The sequence below is a fragment of the Haliotis rufescens genome, unplaced genomic scaffold (genome assembly GCF_023055435.1).
Source record: "Haliotis rufescens isolate VD_foot unplaced genomic scaffold, xgHalRufe1.0.p SCAF_8, whole genome shotgun sequence".
NCBI lineage: Eukaryota > Metazoa > Mollusca > Gastropoda > Lepetellida > Haliotidae > Haliotis > Haliotis rufescens.
Window position 1 is genome coordinate 7685934 of NW_025964372.1, and position 22888 is coordinate 7708821.

General features: G+C 38.7%; 2 protein-coding genes across 2 annotated transcripts; one reads left to right on the top strand and one right to left on the bottom strand.

Annotated features, from left to right (window-relative positions):
* On the bottom strand, positions 1–8915 carry LOC124148960 (dolichyldiphosphatase 1-like). The gene is made up of 8 exons (XM_046520256.2): positions 8780–8915; positions 8237–8337; positions 7902–7986; positions 7537–7633; positions 6534–6626; positions 5383–5511; positions 4892–4981; positions 1–2429 (listed from the first exon to the last, which is right to left on the bottom strand). The coding sequence occupies exons 1-8, from the start codon at positions 8880–8882 to the stop codon at positions 2390–2392; spliced, it is 738 nt and encodes a 245-aa protein (XP_046376212.1). The 5' UTR covers positions 8883–8915; the 3' UTR covers positions 1–2389.
* Positions 8916–8958: 43 nt separating this feature from the next.
* On the top strand, positions 8959–21270 carry LOC124148959 (queuine tRNA-ribosyltransferase catalytic subunit 1-like). The gene is made up of 9 exons (XM_046520255.2): positions 8959–9219; positions 10607–10675; positions 11278–11416; positions 12043–12121; positions 12315–12430; positions 14192–14330; positions 14811–14886; positions 18090–18284; positions 21070–21270. Exons 1-9 carry the CDS (start codon positions 8998–9000, stop codon positions 21217–21219), a joined length of 1185 nt encoding a protein of 394 aa, XP_046376211.2. The 5' UTR covers positions 8959–8997; the 3' UTR covers positions 21220–21270.
* The last annotated feature ends 1618 nt before the right edge of the window (positions 21271–22888 follow it).

Here is a 22888-nt window from a genome sequence, read left to right on the forward strand (position 1 = left end):
GTAAAATTGGTTTCAGTGCTCATATCACTATACCCAAGATCGTTGTTGTAGGCTTGACTATGTGTGAAAGATATTTTACATGGGAAACGGTTAGAATTATGCCACAGATGAATTCCCACTTCATAAACACAAATGGTGGAAATGGTTTTAGAAAAAAAATAATGACTGTTCTCGTTTGGATATTTATTCCTTTGTTTTGTTTAGAAAGGATTGATGATGCCGGATGGTGATAATCATGGCGAGAGATCAGTGCTGGATACCCATCCGGGGGAAAGTGATGAAGAATCCTGCTGGAATCGCAGAACCATCACAACAACATGGCATATCTACATCAGCTTCTTGACTGGACAAATAGCGTTAATTTCATTCAAACTAAATATTGGAAATCAATGTAAAATACCTTCCTAGTATTTCAACTAAATATCCAGCATTAACTATTATGATATCTAAAATAACATTAATTTAAACAACAGTTATCAATATCCTTGTGATCTAAATACATGCAAAAATTGAGATACTACATATAGATCTACCACAATTATTCTAGTATGCACATCTTACCAAGACTTATACAATGAATGGTTAAGATTTATATTTACATATTTAAGAAGCAGTAAATATCTGTCATAAAGACGTAGATTTTGACAGGTATGGAAGTAACATTTCTAGTGAACCACACACTTTATACCTCATGCATAACTACTTGAAGAAAGTCCCTATTGATAGCGGGGCATGACATTGATATCTCGTATAATATAATATTACCATGTATTAAAAAGTTTAAATGTAGAAAGTCATGCTATAACAAGATATTCAGTAAATACAACATACTCTACTTCAGTTTTAAATTACAGCATCCATTATCTCCCTGCCAACAACAGACGACATCAATGAACATATGTTTACCTAGCTGACAGGTTAGTGACAGGTGATTGACAGCTGCCTCACTGACATATACACCTTAGGAGATGAAATTAACATATCCATGTACAAGACATTTTGTTTCATATTGAACTAGTTTATTTTGTCTGCAAGCAAACTAGAATACCTACTTGGCAATGAGGCCAAACTTTGACATGTTTTGTTTTATTGACAATAATAATTAAAATGTCACAAGGTGTGTATGGAATATGATTAAGCATAAAACTGTTCAATTCTAGAACCACCGACTGACATCTATGTCCAGACATGATCACTGGTGTAAGACTATAAGCAACATTTCCTGAAGATGACATTGATATTTTTTGGTCCAAAATGTTGAACTGTTCTTCAACACAACATCTAACATACATAATATGGAATACGTTTATTGATCATACAATAAATACCACTGATTCAACATAGTGATGTTTTGCAAATGAAAGAAGAAATTTGCATTAACATTTGCAGTGCTAACACAACACAGTAATGTTACATATGTATCTGTAAGTTTCTGGATCTGAGACATTGTGCAAGGAAAAAATATTCAATAACTGTAATGCGCAGATGGATAATTTCAGCATCACTGTAACCATGGTTACAACTTTTATATTTACATTCTCCTAATACATGTAATATTTAAGACTTAAATTTGATGTTGACAATAACACTTTTCCTGGCTAACCCAACACTAGTCTATGGATAAACACTGCGTGAGATCTGTGTATTTTTTTATTTCAAAATAAAATCTAACCAGTTTGTCTCCGTTGATTAACAAATAGAAAACACTTGCTTGAAAACAAGGAATGTTCCCAATGTGCTGCATTTCATAATATAACTTAATATATATTCTATGAAAATCAAAAATGGGATAAAGATTAATTTTAGTTAGAGCATAAGAGCTCAAAGAAGATTGCACTTGCATTAGGATGCAATGAAATACATAAGGTTGTTGAAAAAAAATCACATGAAAATATTGCTATATATATATGTATATATCAAAATACTGTGTTGCGCTTGTAATTATGATGAAAGTACTGAATACACTCAAAGATAATAATGATATCACAAGAATAAACAAACTGTATTGTTATCATTCAGATGCATATTTAATAATCATTCACAGCTTTATGTAAATAAATAACCTCAAGCTAACATCACATGAAGACATATATATATATATATATATACGAAAAAATCAGATGAACCATACTCTCAGTCTGGACAGTGTAGACATTCTTCCACCTGCTCTCTAATATTCAAAATAGTCACATAGCGAATATATTTAAATATATCATGTAAGTTAAAACCCATCGATGACAAGGAAGCTCTGAGATAGGACAAATTGCAGATAGAAAATATCATTTTGTACATAAAAGAAATATCATCAAAATGACGACTCTTAGAAATGGACAATAAAATTGTAAGTATTACCAAAACCTAAATAAAAACATGGTGTGGAAAGTCAGCGTCATTGAGACTTTCTGGCCGTCATCTTCCTCTGTCGACTCCTGAAACAGACACAGGTCAGATGAGGAGGAGGGGGAGAGGAGGGTTCACTTGCATCCCATGCATGTCACAACACATATATACGAGGCCAGCCAATGGAATTAAAGCGCCAATTCCTGAGTTGTAGATGTCTACTGATGGAAATGAGTAAGGGAACACTTCGTCTTAGACACAGTGGGTTTCCTGCCTTTGCCTACCACATACGCGTGGGAAACAATCCACACAAACACATCTCAACATTTGATTCTGACGTGTTGAATTTGAATGAGCTCTATTGACAGTAAAGCTTATTTCCCTATATGTTTCATTGTTCCCTTATTTGTTTCCATCAGTATATATTCCCCAAACCCAACCTCATCACAATACTGACACATCCAACCTCATCACAATACTGACACATACAACCCCATCACAATGCTGACACACCCAACCCCATCACAATGCTGACACACCCAACCCCATCACAATGCTGACACACCCAACCTCATCCCAATGCTGACACACCCAACCTCATCACAATGCTGACACACCCAACCCCATCACAATGCTGACACATCCAACCCCATCACAATGCTGACACACCCAACCTCATCACAATACAGACACACCCAACCCCATCACAATGCTGACACATCCAACCTCATCACAATGCTGACACACCCAACCCCATCACAATGCTGACACAGCCAACCCCATCACAATGCTGACACAGCCAACCCTATCACAATGCTGACACACCCAACCCCATCACAATGCTGACACAGCCAACCCTATCACAATGCTGACACACCCAACCCCATCACAATGCTGACACATCCAACCTCATCACAATGCTGACACACCCAACCCCATCACAATGTTGACACACCCAACCCCAAGATGATGTACATATGTTCATCTTATGTTGTACAGCAATACATTATTAATTTATGTAAAAAATCAGAGATCTGAGATTTTATTTATTTAGACTAGTTTATGCATCTATGTTTTGACTTTGATAAATTTATGGGACCAGGGTGCAACCTGGTTTTGTCTGGTGCAACTGGGTTTTCATGTCAACATGCACCTGGTGCTAGTTAAATCAAGTTCCTTAAATCGAGCCCTGATATGTCTTGTCACTTCCAAACAACCCAAATTAGCAGTTGAATTTCAGGTATGGACACACTTTGAAGAAAAAGACTGTGATGTCCATGGATGCCTAGTGAACGTCTTGTCTGCTGAGTGACTCTCCTAGGTCTCCCCGAAGTACACAAGATGAAAACTAAAATTATGGTACTCAGAATTAGTCAAAAAGATCTTACAGAGGTAATTGAGTACTTCTTTATCATAGGCTTCTCATACAGCAAGTTGTAAATCAGCCTCAACTACAGCCACTAGTCTGAAGCACGAGTCTACTAAAACTCTGTTGTTAGCCATAATAACAACAGTATATACACTAAATTCTACACTAAATTCTACTTAAACCGTTGCTATGGCTAGTCGTCTCTAAAGTTTTGGGGACTTGTAAAATAACACCTATCCAGCCTCCTCTTCCTGCCTAGTTTTGCCATTTATACAACCTCTCTTGTGTTAGATCTATTTAACAGTTTGTGAAACTTGACTATTCTGCACCACAAGAGACCTATGATGCCAGTATGTTTCTCTCGATCTCGCTCCTATAATAAATGCCACTGTAAACACTGAGAATATGTCTGTTGAATAAGTGAAATAGTGTGGTGTGGTGTGGTGGGGTGGGGGTAGGTTGTCCATTCAAAAAATCTCAATAATTCTGAGGGTGTCCCCTCTGGATCCGCCACTACTTTTAATACTTGATTACACTTCTGTCAGAGGCTGTGTGAATATAATTGCATGCTTCCCTAAACTACTATCTGGACATTGTAACACTACTTTCCTTATTCCTTATATTATGCCTCACTACGTGACACAGCAACTTAAATGGTTTGTAAACGACAAAAACATTCACCTTCTAACAACAACCTTAATTGGGTCCAGCACTGGGTCTGATTCATTCCAGTCAGTGAACTTGTTCATAGTTTAGTAACAGTTCTTAATATATACCAAGCAAAACAAGTTAAAGAACACCCACAATTGGAAGGCTGTGTGTTGCAATACCCACCAGCCATGACAGATTAACTATAAAACAAATTGGTTGTTCTGTAACTTCTTTCGTGTAGCATACATGGAATATTGTTGACTGCAGCATTAAACAACTTCCACTCACTCACTCTTTGGGGTAAACGTCTGAGACCTGCATCACTTCGGGCTTTCCACCCACATTAAACTGACATGCCTGGATATAACTGGAATACTGTTCAAAGTGGCGTGAAACCAAACTCACTCACTCCTTGGGTTTAGTCAACTTTGCTTATGACAGCCTGTATGTGAGGAGTCAACATTACCATGATTACTGATGCAGAACGACCACATGGCTGACACTAAGGCTTGGCATTGACAGTGATCTTACCTTGCTTCTGTCCTGGATGACGTGTACTCGAACCACATCACATGGGGAATAAGTGTTGAATCTCGTAACATTAACAGCTCGCCTAAAGGGCTGAAACAAAACATTCAGATATGCAAACAGCATGCTGGTAATCAGTAGTGTCAAGTGTGCTTTACAAACATCAAACTGTTGTAGCAATTGTTACTAAATATCAACATGAAAAATACCTTTAGATTATGGGTATCTGGATAAAAAACCTATCCAATGAGTTAAGTTCACAATCATAATGTAATACTGCGATAACTCTGAAATGACTTACCAAGCTGTTATAAGGGAGATAACTCTGAAATGACTTATCAAGTTGCTATAAGGGAGATAACTCTGAAATGACTTACCAAGTTGCCATAAGGGAAATGACTGTGATTGACTTACCAATCTGCTACAAGGAGGAGATAACTGTGAAATGACTAACCAATCTGCGATAAGGAGGAGATAACTGTGAAATGACTTACCAAGCTGCTATAAGGGGGAACAACGGAGTGACTACAAACTGCACCACACCAAAATATAGTGTTCCTAGAATGATCCCAGCCACAGCACCCCAGAACACTTGGCCCAGTGAATGGTATCCCAGATAAACCCTGAAAGACAAACACAGACAGTTATAACCATGGTAAACACAGACAGTTATAACCATCATAAACACGGACAGTTATAACCATGGTAAACACAGACAGTTAACCATGGTAAACACAGACAGTTATAACCATGGTAAACACAGACAGTTATAACCATGGTAAACACAGACAGCTATAACCATGGTAAACACAGACAGTTATAACCATGGTAAACACAGGCAGTTATAACCATGGTAAACACAGGCAGTTATAACCATGGTAAACACAGGCAGTTATAACCATGGTAAACACAGACAGAAATTACCTGTCAGTAAAGTCACAACAAAAAGATTTGTTTTAGTCAAGTCCCTAAAACTAAAAGCATGTATGAACCCTATATTGTGTCAGTACATAAATAGTGGCTGTCAGCGTCAGCTGTGTTACACATCTCCCGTCAGTGTCTCCATACTCATTAATCATTTTGATGTATATTTCAAGTCAGTGACAGCTGCCGAGACCATGCCATGTGATCCACTTCAACGTGTGGACACAGTTGTCCACTGGCAGGTCACACATGTGTGTTTCACCTCCACACATGTACTGATCAAGAATATTTGGGGGGATATTATTTGTGCAGTGAAGACTTGAGTTGGTGTACATGTGGACAATACACAAACATATGTTGCAAGTAGAGTACTTTTTGAGAAAGAAGTTGTTGTGTTGAGATATAACAATTTCTGTTGCTTAACGCCGCACTCAGAAATATTCCAGCTGTAAGATGGCAGTAAATAATTGAGTCTGGGCCACACAATCCCATGATTGACATCATGAGCATCGATCCACGCATTGGGATACAATGACATGAATTAAACAAGTCAGCGAGCCTGACCATCTGATTCCGTAAGTCACTTTTTATGCCTCATAGTCGCCTGTTACAGCAAGCATGTGTTGCTGGAGACCTATTGTCTACCCAGATGTTCACGGGTCTATAGCCACTGTAGACAATCTGATTAACAAACAACTCCTCCTTCTAGACCTGCTCTCACCTGCTGTACGACACTAAAGCTGCTACCACGAAGCCACCAAAGCTGGTTGCATATTTCCATAGATCATCTAACCAGGTATAATTTTTGTACACTCTGAAAAAGAAATAATGATTCATAAATCTTTGCTAAAACATACAAAAGATACATTGGGTGGAAATACTATACAGTGGTTGTATTTTCTAATACACCATAATTATTTTTATCTATTTTAGTCAGATTATTGCTTGTATGCTTGTTAATTAAGCTTGCTTGGATATTGGCATGTTGTAAGAAATAATTCTCCCTTCTGTGGAATTGCATCAATTGCAGTGAAGTCAGTCAATTATGTGTGAAGTGAGGTGAAATTTTGGCGTATGTGGGTGTGTGGACGTTTTTTGTTTTAACTGTTCTAGTTATTTGGATAATTTTATGCTTAATTTTGATATTTGGGACTCCCAAGTGAGCTCGAGACAACCAGGAATTCAACACATACAAGTGTGACACACCGACATTCGAGTGTAACTGCTTTTTAAATGATGATCCAATATGTGTTTTGTTTTCCTGGCAGTTTCCGGATAGTGAGTGAGTTTGGACTGACATCCATTTAGAACAGTATTTCAGTTATATCACGGCATGTCAGATGTTCATCTGACTCCTAAATGTTTACCAGTTTAGAGAAACCCACAAAACCAAGGACATCTTCAGAGTGAGCCAGGAATCGAACCCACAGTCAGAGGTCGGCATGCCAAGGGGATGCAACTCTGCACACTGACTTACAGAGCTTAGACAACACTCAAAACAGACGTCTGATGGTAGTATTCATTCTCAATGGACCACTTCAATAGGACCATAAAACAGCGGTACATAACTGGCACTAAGGGACGGAATAATATCTTGCGACATCTGGTACAAATAAATGCATTTTTTCTGTCTCATACTCCAGTAGGGGTAGAACACATTTATTTTAATCACTTTTTTACAGATGACATTTTTCATTCATAGTAAAATATGAAATACTTCTTACCTGATAAATAGGAAAAATGTAAGATACATAGAAAAGAACCACATGAACTGCGAATGACTTGATGGCATTCCATATTCTGAGAAAACATTTTTTCTATCTGAAAAAGAATGAAATTAGAATAAGAATCAGAACACATCTGTGCCAATGAGTGAGTGAGTGAGTGAAAGTTGTTTACTCTCTTAATCTCCAAATTAAGGCCTTAAAATGATTTAATCTGGACCAGGCAGAGTAGTGTAGTTTGAAATTAACAATCCACACTGTAGAGGAGGCATAATAACACACAGTTGGCTAGATTACCATGGAGTTCTGTACCATTCTATTCTAAGAAACTGGAATCTGATTGGTCCAGTCCTGCTGACACTCACCTCTGATTGGTCTGTATTCTCTTATGATGTGTTTTAGTACCCAGTTGATTGCCTCATTAACCAACATACCCAGGAAGAAGGAAATCTTAAACAAAGAGGGGATCACAATTCTGACAAAATCGTCATAGAAAATGCATATTGTGCACAATGCATCATTTACGGTGCTTTTTAACATTTTGAAACTACCATAAAATGCCAATAAACCAAGTTGTACTCAAAAGAAACATATATACCACAATGGGCAGGTATTTTCAATAATTTTAGTTAATTTATTCATTCATTACTGACTGGTTTGTTTGTTATTGTTTTCATAAATCCCAAGTGATTGTACTCACGGTGTGCAAATCTCTTCTGAAGATGATGAGTGTGACAAAGGCCACCAGAATGAATATTGGCAGTAGACTGAGCCATGCCAAGCCGTACCCAATAATATCACCTGCAGAATGATAAATACCACATTAATTATCATTGCAATATTCACATAGGTCTATACTTCAGTTCTATCACAGTTTGCATGATTTAACTGATCAGTACCAAAAGATATAATTACAAATTTAAAATAGACCTACTTTTTACTTTCTAATTTACGTTTTTAGAAAAAAGTCTTTGTACGAAATATTTTTTAAATTTCATACAAAATCTAATTGGAGATTTACTATATTTCTAAAAATACCTAAACAACTAGCACCATATAAGAACGCATTATACTTATTATATTATCCATGGCGAGCAGAATGTGTCTAACGAAAATAGGTGACACGTCATTTGATTCGATAACATTTTCGAGAGCATACGAGGCACCGGTCCGGAGCATGCATATGGTTTGATTTAAGGTCTATGCATGAAATATTTTAAAATTAGTGTTTAAAGTGACCTACCCTTGACATATTCCACGTGAGTTAAACTGATCGCTTTCCATTGAAGGGGCGTGTCCGCTTCTTGTCCCGGGATAGTATTCGATTCACTGCTTGCACTCGCCATAGTTGATCAGGGACTGCGCATGCACGGGGATATCCCATTAGTGTTTCCGCTGAATATGGAAGCCTCCGATTGGCCGAGTTGTGTGGGGATTCCCCAGACGGAATCCCGACGCAAAATGGCGACCAAATCGCATGCCTTGTCGTTGCAGGTTATTGCAAAATGTTCAACAACAAAAGCTCGGACATGTAAAATGACTCTTCCACACGCAGTTGTTGATACGCCCGTGTTTATGCCAGTGGGAACTCAGGGAACGCTGAAAGGACTTGTCCCGGAACAATTAGCAGAACTAGATTGTAAAATAATGTTAGGCAACACATATCATTTAGGAAATCGTCCAGTGAGTAAACATATGATTCAAGTCCCTTGATAAATTGTACCCATCGACAAGTAGCGTGGCGTTAAATCTATTCATTGTACATATATTTAACATCAAACCGGTAAAAACTTGGTCAAATGATAGAAATATAAGAATAGATAAATTAGGATAGAAGTGATTCGACCCGTGGCATTTGATTGCCAATTTAAGAAATTTGTATTTACGTTTGCGTTTCCATATTTCGAAATAAACCCTAGGTCCTCCCAATAACGGACTAATGTTTCCTGAACGATGCCACTGATTTCATATTGGTAACAATATTTTTCTGTGTGTGTGTGTTAATGATTAAATAATCAGTCTCTTAAGTTATTATTATTATTGACATAATTATTTATAAGAATTGACTTGAATATGCTTTTGTGTTTATGGAGCTATAAACGTAAAACAATTTGGCAATGCACCATTCATAAATGCAAAATATATTGAAGTCAGTTCTTAAATATCCACGTAGAAATCATGATATATAAATAACCATCTGTAGATTTGGCAGTCAAGTTGACAACCTGTTATCACACCTGGTACTACATAAAACACGGATATGAAGTCAGTGAGGGTGAGTGAATGAGTTGAGTGCAACGCTGCTTTGAACAGTATTCCAGTTATATTATCGCGTGTCAGCATAATGTGGGAGCAAAGCCCAAACTGATGCTGGTCTTAGACATTTGCCACTTTGGTGAAACCCACGAGCACGGGTATGGTGCTGACAAACCTAGAAACATGATCCAGGCGAACCAGGATTCAAATCACAGGTTTCAGGCATGCCAAAGGAACGCAACTCTGCACATTGAATTGCAGCGCCAATGTTAGACAACTCGCTCACACATGCCCCCAAGGTCAAGAGACACATGTGAAAATCCTAGCTGCGGTTACCCACATCCAGTTATCATTTGATATCTGTTTTCCTTCTGAAGGCTACGGACCATCCTGTTAGAAAGAACTGCCAGCTTTAAATCCTACAGCCCACTTCTACCATGACTGCTTCTCTGATTCACTATAGGGGCGGTTGGGTAGCCTAGTGGTTAAAGCGTTCGCTCGTCACACCGAAGACCCAGGTTCGACATGGGTACAATGTGTGAAGCCCATTTCTGGTGTCCCCCGCCGTGATATTGCTGGAATATTGCTAAAAGCAGCGTAAAACCATACTCACTCACTCACTCACTCACTATAAATCATAAGATGTTATATAAATCTACATACCAATCTGTACTTTAATCGCTTATCTCCAAATATGTACAATTTTCTTCATATTGAAATGTAGCTGTGAAATCCAGGATCGAAAACAAAAGCTTGTACAGGTTTTGTTGTATTCAGTACAATGATGTGTGTTTCATTAGTGTTTTGTTTACAGGGTCCAGAGCTTCTGGAAAAAGCTGGGGGACTCCACAAGTTCATGAACTGGGACCGGGCACTTTTGACTGTATGTATATAAGATGTGATAAACACACTTTCATATCTAATTCCTAAATCCCCAAGTCTGATTGGGTTTTAACTTCTAATCTTTTAATTATTCTTTACATTTACTGACACGAATATATGCCATAAAGAAGAACTCAGTCCTACATGGATCCGAGTCCCAGCTGAGTCTGCCATATATCCTTGTCCTACAATGGATCCGGGTCCCAGCTGAGTCTGCCATATATCATTGTCCTACAATGGATCCGGGTCCCAGCTGAGTCTGCCATGGATGTTAGTCCCAGCTGAGTCTGCCATGGATGTCAGTCCCAGCTGAGTCTGTCATGGATCCGAGTCCCAGCTGAGTCTGCCATGGATGTTAGTCCCAGCTGAGTCTGCCATGGATCCGAGTCCCAGCTGAGTCTGCCATGGATGTTAGTCCCAGCTGAGTCTGCCATTGATCCGAGTCCCAGCTGAGTCTGCCGTGGATCCGAGTCCCAGCTGAGTCTGCCATTGATCCGAGTCCCAGCTGAGTCTGCCATGGATCCGAGTCCCAGCTGAGTCTGCCATGGATCCGAGTCCCAGATAAGTCTGCCACGTGTTGTATGTGATGTTATTGGTTTGCAGGACAGTGGGGGCTTCCAGATGGTCTCGTTACTGAAACTTGCAGAGATAACAGAAGAAGGGGTTAAATTCCAGTCTCCACATGATGGATCCGAGATGCTCCTCACACCTGAGAAGTCTATAGAAATACAGAACTCAATTGGTGAGTGGATATTGTGTTATGCCACAATCAGCAACATTCCAGCTATATTATGTCAGCCTGTACATAAGGCCGTAGTGAACTAATTGCTAGATTATCATCCCCGCCTGACTCACAACTAACTGCTGAAGGTCGGGGGTTTGATCCATGGCTGCATCAAACGAAAAGATGTTAAAAAAATGGTATTTGTTGTTACCCCGCCTGGCGCTTGGCATTAAGGGGCCAAACAAGGACTGGTCGGCTTGGAGACAGTACACTGTGTCTTAGTGGAGTATCCATGTTAAACTGTGGCATGGTATCTCGGTGGGCTAGCACTATAAAATTGGCATTAGTCCTGACTAGTACAAGCAGCCATACAAACATGCATGGACATCGCTATATAAGTGCAATAATCTTGGACGCGACGTTAATCCCTATTTAACCTCAACTCACGGCAGTGGGGTGCTGGGGACCTAACCCGTGGTCCCCAGGGGCAGAATTCAGTTGGTACAAGTTACAGCTCTGAGAAGTCTTCCAGACATGAAGTGCATCGTTTCTGGAACCTCACCCAGAAACCTTTAGATATCTCCAGGGAAGTTTTGTATTTGCTGATGTTTGTTGGTTGTTCATGCCTCACGATGTTGTTGCAGGGGCTGACATCATCATGCAACTTGACGATGTTGTTCACAGCACAACAACAGGGCCTCGTCTAGAGGAGGCAATGTACAGGTGAGTCTTACTCTAACAGTTAGAGGATGCCAGACACCTGTGTGCCACTGTGGCACTGAAAAGTCTTGAAGATACACTCACTCCTGTTTAAGGCCACTGTGTCCTGGCAGATCAGGTTATGTTTTAATTCATTCTTGAACTGTTTTTTCTGGTGCATCTTGACTTTTCTTACAGCTGTAATTGTGAATTACAGAACAATCCGCTGGCTTGACCGCTGTTTGAAGGCGCACCAACGCCCACACGACCAGAACATTTTCCCAATCGTGCAGGGAGGACTGGACCGGAACCTTAGGATCAAGTGCGCTAAAGGTGGGACCCAAACACATTGTTGAGTGACTGTTAGCGAGAAGTCGTTCTGCCACATCTGACCCCTATTGATGATGACTTCCCATGAGATGGCCCACGTACAAAGGGGGGCACAGGTGGCCCAGTTGTCTCAGGTGCCGCAATTCGCTGTGCAGAGTTATGTCCCTTGGGCACGGTTGAAATCTATGATCAGGGGTTTGAATCCCGATTTGCCCCGATTATGTTTCTAGTTTGTCAGCACCATATCCGTGCTCTTGGGTTTCAGCAAAATGGTAAACGTCTTATACGGTCATCACTTGGGGCTTTCATCCCACATTAAGCTAAAATGTTGTGATATAACTGGAATACTGTTTAAAGCAAGGTTAAACCAAATCACCCATGTATAGGCTCTTTCCCATTGATTTTACAATAACCATTAGAAGTGGCCTTTATTTACTTAATATAACAGGGGCGGTCGGGTAGCCTAGTGGTTAAAGCGTTCGCTTGTCACGCCGAAGAATCGGGTTCGATTCCAGACATTGGTACAATGTGTGAAGCCCATTTCTGGTGTCCCCCGCCATGATATTGCTGGAATATTGCTAAAAGCAGCATAAAACCATACTCACTCACTCACTCTTAATATAACCAGTGTTTCATTTTGATAAACATATAAGTTATAAGAAAGCAGCAGTGCCTGGCATAAGCAGTTGAACAAAAATCAGAGTCTACATATTTTAACAGTCTGTGACAGTTCCTGTAAATATGATTACCGTATTCGACGTATTTGCTAATATATTGGCTAGTGAACAATTCCAATTCCTTCCGATTGATCAATGTACACAAGACTTATTTATTCGTGTATAGTACACACTCGTGTGTTATATGCACCCTTAATTATGGGCAATTAAATTCTTGAAAAATATATCTGTCGTGTATAATACATACAGACTTTTTTTTGTATCATTTCAGGCTGTCAGCATAAACCACGAAATTTACAATCTTTCAACTCTGTTGTTTTTCACCAAAATGTTATTCTAAAAAGAGCCCCCTATTTCTAATTTTGAGAGCGCCCTGGGCGCTTATTATGTCGAATACGGTATATCATAAATGGTCATAACAAAGACTTTTCATTGATAACTGTATCAACTCTAGCCTTCATCAAGTCATAACAAACATAGTCAGTTAATCGTAACTTGGGTAATGAATCTATCGTCATGTGAGTTGTTAACAGAAAAATCCAACCTGATCTGGAACATGGCTGCCAAGGCGACTATTTGAAAATGTCATTTTTGGACTTTGCTCTGCCATTTCTGCATGTATCATTCTAAAATTTGATGTGCAGCAAGTATGTGGTTTTGGAATAACATGTACTATGTATTTTTTAATATTTTGATTTTTGATCCATCTATGACCTTTGACTTTCACCTACCCTCATTTTACTTGTGTTTATTTCAACACCTCCTGAAATTACCAGGACTGTGAGCATTGATGAAGCTGAAACTTTGCATGAATATTCTTAGCAATATTAATCATCTTGATCTGATGCTAAACATTGACTGATGAAGCTGAAATTTGAAATCTGGATCTGAATTCATGTGAGTGGCTTTAGAGACGCCATTACTAGGAAAATGCAACTTCAGTTAAGGTGAAAAGATAGGGATAATGTGTCGAGCAGGATGCTTTGGCAAATGGCTGATTCTTCCTTATGAACATGACTTTAACTGTGCATTTATTAATCAGATCTATAGAGGTTGGAATACACTAAAACTCTCTATGTTATCTCAGAGTTGACCAAACGTGATGTTCCTGGCTTTGCAATCGGTGGTTTGAGTGGCGGAGAGGAAAAGACTCACTTCTGGAAAATGGTGGATGTGTCTACAGACTATTTGCCTGACAACAAACCCAGATACCTTATGGGAGTCGGGTAGGTTTGCAATAGGTTGGGAGTTTGGGAAAGGAGAAAATAAATTACAGTGGAAATCTTTTGTCATTTAACAGAAAAATTCATAATGTCATTTGTTGTGAAAAATGACTGTGAAGTTGTTGACAGTAGCTGCAACTTCTTACTTTAGGAACAGGACAAGGACCCTTCAGGATTTCCAATCTGCTCATTTTCTAGGATATTGACTGATTGTCAATCAAAATTTGAAGACTTTTCTATATTTGATGATGATATATAGAAGAATGCCACATCAAAAGTTGATAATATCCAGAAATTTTCCTAATTCCATTTGTCTCTAGCAAATTCACTGCCCCTTGATTTACATGCTTTACTTGGAACTCTGCTGTGCCGTCAGTCATGATATCTCCTAGTCTTTATAGACGGAGTGAAACCCAGCTAGTCCCCTGCAGAAATCACTCCTGCCATTATTCCTGAAATATCGCTGCCATTACTTGACTTCAGGTTTGCTGAGGACCTGGTTGTGTGTTCGGCGCTGGGCTGCGACATGTTCGACTGTGTATTTCCCACAAGAACCGCCGTAAGTCTGTTCATCAGCTTCATACAATGTTTCAGGTGTGTCAGATGTTTTGGTTGATCATGTAAAATTATGTCTTCCAATATTTAAAAAATGACTTTCACCCAAATGGTAAGTTTTGCAAGATAAAATAAAAAAAACTTATTTAATGTGTCAAGTCAGTATTGAGGTTTGTGATAGTGCCCATGAGATACAATGAAATCTTAATTCCAAATCCAAGGACCACTGTAAATATACTGAAACACATTGAAAGACATGATCAACAAAAAAACGAAAAATATGCTTTTGTGCATTAAATGAGATAAGAACCTGTAGGATGAAATTGTTGTTTTAGATTATCATATACCCAGAACAACTTACTTATATTTTTGTGGCCATATTGCCAAATATTACAAAAAGTCGAATATGCGTTTTCAAATTGGCTCAGAATACAACAAGGTATCTTTAGTTGAGGGCAGATGTAGTGCTGATATGGCTATGGATCATAAAGTGACCAAGCACCAAGTCTAGCTAGAATGATTGAAAAATGCAGATGTTTGTTTTGGAGACATTTCTGATTATAAGCAAGTGTGAAATCCAAGATGGCTGTGTTTGTGCTTGATTAGAATAGATCCCCTCAACTTATGCTTGTTGTACAGGGTGGCTAAATGGGTACAGCCTTCTTTCCCCTACAGTTCATTTCATCTACAGTCAGTTTAACTGTGGCAAGGTGGGGTGACTCAACAACACTCAGTGATCTCATCCCTCAGATGATAGGTCCAAACTCCATAATACTAGAGAAAAAAAACTTAATACAGTTAAAACTTCAAATAAAGCTGAACAATTTTAAATATCCTGCTCAGGAGTAGTTTAGTAGTAAATAAAGGCTACCCTTTCTCTGAGTAGTCTCTCATAATGTTTTAGAACATTATAACCTCGGATCATGCCGAACACATGGCTTACTAATAACAAGAAAGATATGTATTTACACTTATTGGAGTTCAAAGCATCTTTCCTTTGAGTAAACATATTTCTGAAAGATACTGCTAAATCAATTAATTATCAGGAGATGTGTTTTTGGTATTAGTGTTTTACTTACATGCTTTTAGTTAAACTTGAATTGTTTGATAGACATTTCTTAGAAGTTGATGGATTACAAAGTAGACTAGTTTATATACAACTTCTTCATTATAGAAATAAACGACTTGTGGTAGTTGTTTATCATACAATAAAACACTACAGTGTAGTTTTATTGTACGATAAACAACGACCACAACTTGTTTATTTCTTATGTGAGATTGCAACATATTGTACAGTCTATTTATGGATGTCAAAATGTGCAAGCTTTGAAAACATTTACCCATATTTAAATAAGGATGACTCCCTGAAAACAATCTGACCTTGGCAAGTCCATTTTATGTAAAGGGGGGTTAAGTTTGGTATTCACACCATTTTCACGTTGATGACCTGCACCTTTTCTTCCAATACCTATTGTCAAATCTCTCCACTTTTGGGTATGATCGTTCGGCCATTATGTTCATCTGCGTTGCCCAGCTACATCTATGGGGAACAACTCACTAGACACGACCCTCTCAAAAATAACGTCGTCCGATATATGACGTCATCAAGTTGCGAGCACATGTTCAAATCTCCAGAAATGACGTCATGATTGAACAATGTTTTATCATGCAATAAACCAAGCTTCGTTCTCCATTGTTCTTTGCGATTTATTGCATAGCTATTTTAGATGATACCGTAAAAGCAGTGTTTTGGTATAGATCTATAAACCCTTGTCAGCTTGGTTGAACTGTTGAACAGCTCAATGTTTTTTTTCAGAAATATATTGATATTATATAGTGCTTGTTCATCTGCAGCCGGAGTACAGAGCTATTACAAAACATAGGTTTTAACTTACCTGATGCTTCACAGTGCTATAGGTGTAGCGTCAGGTAAGTATAAAAATCATTGCATTTAATCAGAAATTTTCTTTTTGCTGAAATGTTAGATGTTATAAATGTTATAAGTCAATGGCAAAAGTCAAATAAACAGATATGGTGGATGCAGTAAAATTTTGAAGTTAAATCAGTACTTTTAAAAAATTGGGCATAGCTTTCGCGCACCCAGCTGGGTCTGGGAGCAATACAGCCATAAACTTCACCCCCCCACCCCCCAGACACTAGGACAACTGTCACAAGTGTGCAATGTCTGACCCTTTCCCCATGTTGAGAAAATCTTACCTTGTACTTACTTACCTATTGTTGAAAAAAACCCAAATCAACGTTGCAAAGATAAGACATTAATACAACATATATCCCCGTGTTATGGGTTTTTTCGGATGCTTAAGAAACAATTCATAGTTTTCTCTCTAATCACATGAACAACTGTAAAACATCTCATTCACTTATAGGCTAAAAGACAACTTTATCTTAAAAACCCCAACGTTATAGTGCAAGTACTCGAGATAGGAAATGTATGATGTCCAAAAACCTATGATCCGATGATAATAGTATTGTGTCATGAATAATAATAAAAGCTCTGATCAAAAACAGGACAATACGCGATGGTTGTCTGTAAATCATGATAATAATTTTCGGAGTATTTTTTAAAAATCTTTGATTATATTTTTACGTGGAAGATGATTTTTTCCGAGGACTACTGGTTTAAAAAACATGAAATGTCCACGTTTCCGCGGAGATTTCACATCCCTGATATAATGGATATATTCATCTTGGTAGACTGAGATGGTAATGTGGCTGTTAACCTTCTAGCACCTCACAGGCAGCTTGGCTTGTATACTCCCAAGGGAGCTGAGAATGAAAGTCAAGTGCTCACTGATCCATTGACCTGGGTAATAATAGTGTAGCGCTATGAGCATCCACTTGGTGAATGAAAATTGAATTATATATGCACGTATTGTTGTTGTTCTTCTTGTTGTTATGACTCTCTCTTATACTTCTTTTTCTAATCCTACAAGGGCTGGTTTTTGAAGTTGTCAGCTTATTACCCCTCAAATCACTGGTGCAAAGCTTTTTTTGATAATACTGTACATGGACCCAACTGTAGACGATAATGGGCGCCCCAGCTAAATCTATAGGGTGGTCAGGTTCAGTGACTTGGTCCATTGTGGGTCTCCCTGACAGCATGGGGTGTTGGGTCCTGAAATACATTAGAAATTGGCGTGACAGAATTGGTAAAACCAAAGTAACTATTGAACATTTCTCTTACAGAGGTTTGGCACGGCCTTGACACCCGATGGACAATTGAATCTGAAAAATAACACATTTGCTCGTGACTTCCGCCCTATAGACTCGCATTGTCCCTGTTCCACATGCAAGACGTACACCCGGGCCTACCTCAACACTGTAGTTACCACGGAGACGGTGGCCTGTCAGCTCCTGACTGTACACAATGTAGCCTACCAGGTACGTAACTAGATCCAGGTTAGAATGGGTCTTCAGCTACACATGCTTGTCGTGAGAGGCGACTATGCTTGTCGTAAGAGGTAACTCACAGGATTGACTTGGTTGATGCATGATATCATATCCTAATTGCGTAGGTCCATGATCAAGATATCAATCACTGGGGTGTCTGGTCCAGACTCAACTATTTACAAACCACTGTCATATAGCTGGAATATTGCTGAAGGCGGCGTTAAATAACAAACAAACAAACAAACAAACAAACAAAATAGATTGGTGCAGCCTCAGCAGGACATCAGTCAATTCATATGATTCAGGGGTCACACTGATGCTGGCTGTGTAGAGTTGTCTCCCTTTGATGCTAGGATTAACAAATTGTGGATTCAGAGCACAGATTTCCCCTGATAATAATCCTTCATCTTATCAGCACCATACCAGTGTGCATGGGTTTCATCATCTTCCCGAGGCAAGAGAGTTAACTGACTATAAAAGTCCAGTTTCCACCCTTGCCGAACTAGGCTGGAATTACTGGGCTCGATCGTAGCGCCACCAGTGGCTATTACCAGTTATCTCTCTTCTAAGCCTCTCCTATGGACCAATCAGATTACACCTCTCGTATCACTTGCGTTTGCTTCCCACAAAATGGTGGCGCCCGGTCAAGACGATCTGATTGATAATCAAGATCTATATTGGGATAAAACGGGTTTTACATTGCGAAATGCATCAAATCACGTGAGTACCTTGATTAAAAACATGAAAAGATTTGGACGAGTTGGCGGTGCACATGCTTTGCAAATCCTGCAATCGACTGAAATCTGCACGAAAGTTTACGAACTGGATTTCGATTCCGGTGTGCGATTTTGATTGGACTATGCATAGACTCGTTAGTCCAGCCAAAATGTAACTCCATAATACCAGCCTAGTTCGGCAAGGGTGGAAACTGGACTTTTATAGTCAGTTAACTCCCTTGCCTCGGGAAGATGGGGTTTCATCAAAGTGGTAAATGTCTATGACCTGCATAATTTTGGGCTTTCACAGCTGAAGCCGAGATACCATGCTTTGAAATACTGTTGAGCATGACAAACTTATTCATCATAGCAAAGGCGTATATGTGGATACTCTCCGTCAGTACAACAAACATAAATGGAAATTATCAAAAATCATAATTTCTGAAAAAATTGGTTCAGTAGATTTTCTTGAAATTGTGATTAAAACCCAGGACATTTACGGAAGACTTCATTAAATATTTCAATGTAACCCAAAATATCATGATATTCGCAAGTGAAAATCTTGAAATATATTTCATACGATACGAATTCACATGAACTTTAAACATAGATAGTTCTTTCATCTGACCAAAGCATCTAAGGACTTTCTTAATCCTCCGCTTCACAAATTGATGCATAAATAGGACATAATTTACAATTTCGTTGACTGCGTGTTCACCATCTTGGTTTTAAAGTTGGCGCCACGACATATGACTGGCTATTAGGGCTGGGACAGGTAACTCGGGTCGGGTGGGTCCTGTGTAGGACCTGGGTACCCACAGGACTACCTGGACCCGTGGTTAGTCACATGATATATTGTTTAGTGACAAAAACTCACAAAAGCTCAGTGGTTACACTACAAGTTGCTAATGTTCGCATTTCTCTCTGACGACCACACATTCCTTTTGTGCCACATGCACTTGTATATGTTTGAGTAACGATAAAGCTTCAGTCAACTTCAGTGTACGCATGATCTGAATGTTTGATACATGTGTCTAAAGAATTTTGGCCAGGGCTACGGTAAAACAATTCCCAATCAGACATTTTGTTCCCAACTCTTGAGCCCTGTAGTGGGTACCAGGGTAGGGTCGGGTAATAGAGGGTCAGGTACCTGGGTAGGGTCGGATAATAGGGGGTCAGGTACCAGGGTAGGGTCGGGTAATAGGGGGTCGGGTACCCAGGTAGTAAATGTTTAGCGCGCCACAGCCAGCCATGAACCCCTGCTTCACTTCAGTGAAGACAATCAGAGCAGACTGCTTATCCTATCTTAACGTCTATCTAAACTATCCTAAACGTCTTTGATCATAGGTAGTAAAGCCCTAAGACCTAAGAAAAGTCATCTTGATAACAAACGATGAGGTATGATAGGGCCTAGCAATTGCAAGTTATAAATAACAGAAATCAATGAAATATTTTGACAGCCTTCTGTGTTCCTGCAGGTGTGAGATCAGGGCCGTAATTTAAAGCCAAATAATGTATCACATATTACTGTCTTATTTGTGTGTCTTAGGAAAACCCTATATCAAAAGCTGTTTCTTATGGCCAGCCTTGATTAAGTCATCCAGCCGTACAAAATATATTTAGCATATTTAGAGGTGAGAAGTGACAATGATAAAACAGTGTCTGATGTCATTCAAGAAAAGCCAATATTGTTAATGTGTGTGGAAAAAAGAAATTACAGAAGACATTGCCTCTCTACCTGATTTTGTAATTAATAGCATGTGAATGTGTGACCAAGTATTAATGCTAGAAACGGCTGTATTCCCGTGTGTTCACCATGTCCTAAAGCTGACACACGCAAGTTTTCCTCACCATCCCGACTATCAATAAAACTTGTGTAGTAGGCTGACCCGACATGAGTTATACTTGCACTTCTTCTAACACTGATACATTTATATGACAGGTCTACATGTTGTGTACTAAATTTGACACAGATAGTTCTCCGTGAACTCTATGTATTTCTGTTACATGTCTTTGACCATGTACATATTGTTTCCACATCACGTTGATATTTCTTCCAGCTGATGTTAATGAAAGGGATCCGAGAAAGCATCATAGAAGATAAATTTCCAGAATTCATCAAGGAGTTTTTTCGCCAGTACTTCCCCAAGGGAGACTACCCTGCATGGACAGTGGAGGCACTGGCCAAAGTAAATGTCAGCTTATCTTGACCAGAAGTTGTGTATCTCGTATCCAGTTATAAATATATATATGTGAACCAACTTACTTGTTTGTGTTGTCTGTCAGAAGAGGTTTTTACCATAAAACAAGATGGGTCGATCATTTCATAGTATTTATTCAACAAAGGTAAAACCTGACAATACTGTGCAGTTGCAAAAACCTCCTAGTTACAGGGTTGATGTACACCAAGCACTTTCCAATAATGTAATCATTCATGGTTTACACTGACTCTAAGCCACAAAGATTATGAAAGGTGTTCTGAGTGTATATTTTAAAACTAGCTCTTCATATATAAAAATAGAAGCCAAAACCTTAGAATTTACATGTCGAAAATAAATGATTGCATAAGCATGATGTATGCAGTATATAAAAAGATTAAGCATAAACCAGATGCAGATAAGACATGAGCAGAGTATTATCATAATTTTCAGACATGACATATATGTATTGCCAAAACACTGCAATAGAGATGTAAATATATGAAACATTTCCTGTAGAAGATATACAAAAATGGCTTGGGACCTTTGGCACTTGTTTGTAGATATGTGACAGTGGTATCAAGGCAGTGCTGCTCTACTATAGGACACATTCCCATCCTTTTACTGGTCACTTGACTGTGTTTCAACTGTGATGGAATGGTTCACAAGATGACTGGGGACTCCTTTAGGTGTTGAATGACAAGAGTTGAAACTCATGATTCACATGCTACAGAAGACCAACTACTCATGGGACACAAGTGATTAAGATTTTCTTTGAGAGTTAGAAATATATGGCCACATTTACAAATAACACACTTCACTTCTGATAATTCTGAATGTTGAAAATTAATTAGGTTCATGAAATTATATATATCAGGCAACTATTAAACTATATCAACGGTTGCAATCAACTATTAAAGTGGAATGTTTACACAAAACATTGTGAATAATTTATTTTAAAATAAATGGGTGTTTTTGAAATGTCATTCACACACTGTATTTGGAGAGGTGATATTTGCTATTTGTAACCTCTGCCATGAATTGAAAACATCCATCAATGTATATACAAATAGTACATTTACTTTTTTGGTTAAAAATTTCTTTTACCAAAAGAAACAGATAATAAGTATGAAAACTTCAATAGTTTAATACCTTTCTACATCATTTGTGATTTACATTTACTTTTATTTGCTATTTACCACAGGGAATTGGGATTTGAAGAATTTTAACTGAAATGTATTTTAATGAGACTTTTGAAACTTTTTTTTGGTTTCAACTAAATATATAAGGGTGTATTTACAGTGATACAAGATGCTACACAAAAATCATTAACAACACAATAAGTACCTTGAGGTACTGATGTACTGTCACCGCCATGAAGTTTAACGTTTGCCTTCACCAAGATCTCAGATACCCCTGAGGCTCAGGTGTGTTGCCAACACCATGATGTTAAACAGATAGCCTTAAGGCACTGGTGTGTTGCCAACACCATGATGTTTAACAGATACCCTTGAGGCACGGGTGTGTTGCCAACACCATGATGTTAAACAGATAGCCTTAAGGCACTGGTGTGTTGCCAACACCATGATGTTAAACAGATAGCCTTGAGGCACTGGTGTGTTGCCAACACCATGATGTTTAACAGATAGCCTTGAGGCACGGGTGTTGCCAACACCATGAT

Coding starts and splice junctions, on each gene's coding strand:
- LOC124148959 (XM_046520255.2), top strand. CDS start 8,998: ATGGCGACCAAATCGCATGCCTTGTCGTTGCAGGTTATTGCAAAATGT. Junction 9,220..10,606: donor ATCATTTAGGAAATCGTCCA/GTGAGTAAACAT, acceptor TTTTGTTTACAG/GGTCCAGAGCTTCTGGAAAA. Junction 14,887..18,089: donor TATTTCCCACAAGAACCGCC/GTAAGTCTGTTC, acceptor TTTCTCTTACAG/AGGTTTGGCACGGCCTTGAC.
- LOC124148960 (XM_046520256.2), bottom strand. CDS start 8,882: ATGGCGAGTGCAAGCAGTGAATCGAATACTATCCCGGGACAAGAAGCG. Junction 7,987..8,236: donor TCAGAAGAGATTTGCACACC/GTGAGTACAATC, acceptor TCTTTGTTTAAG/ATTTCCTTCTTCCTGGGTAT. Junction 7,634..7,901: donor AGAATACAGACCAATCAGAG/GTGAGTGTCAGC, acceptor ATTCTTTTTCAG/ATAGAAAAAATGTTTTCTCA.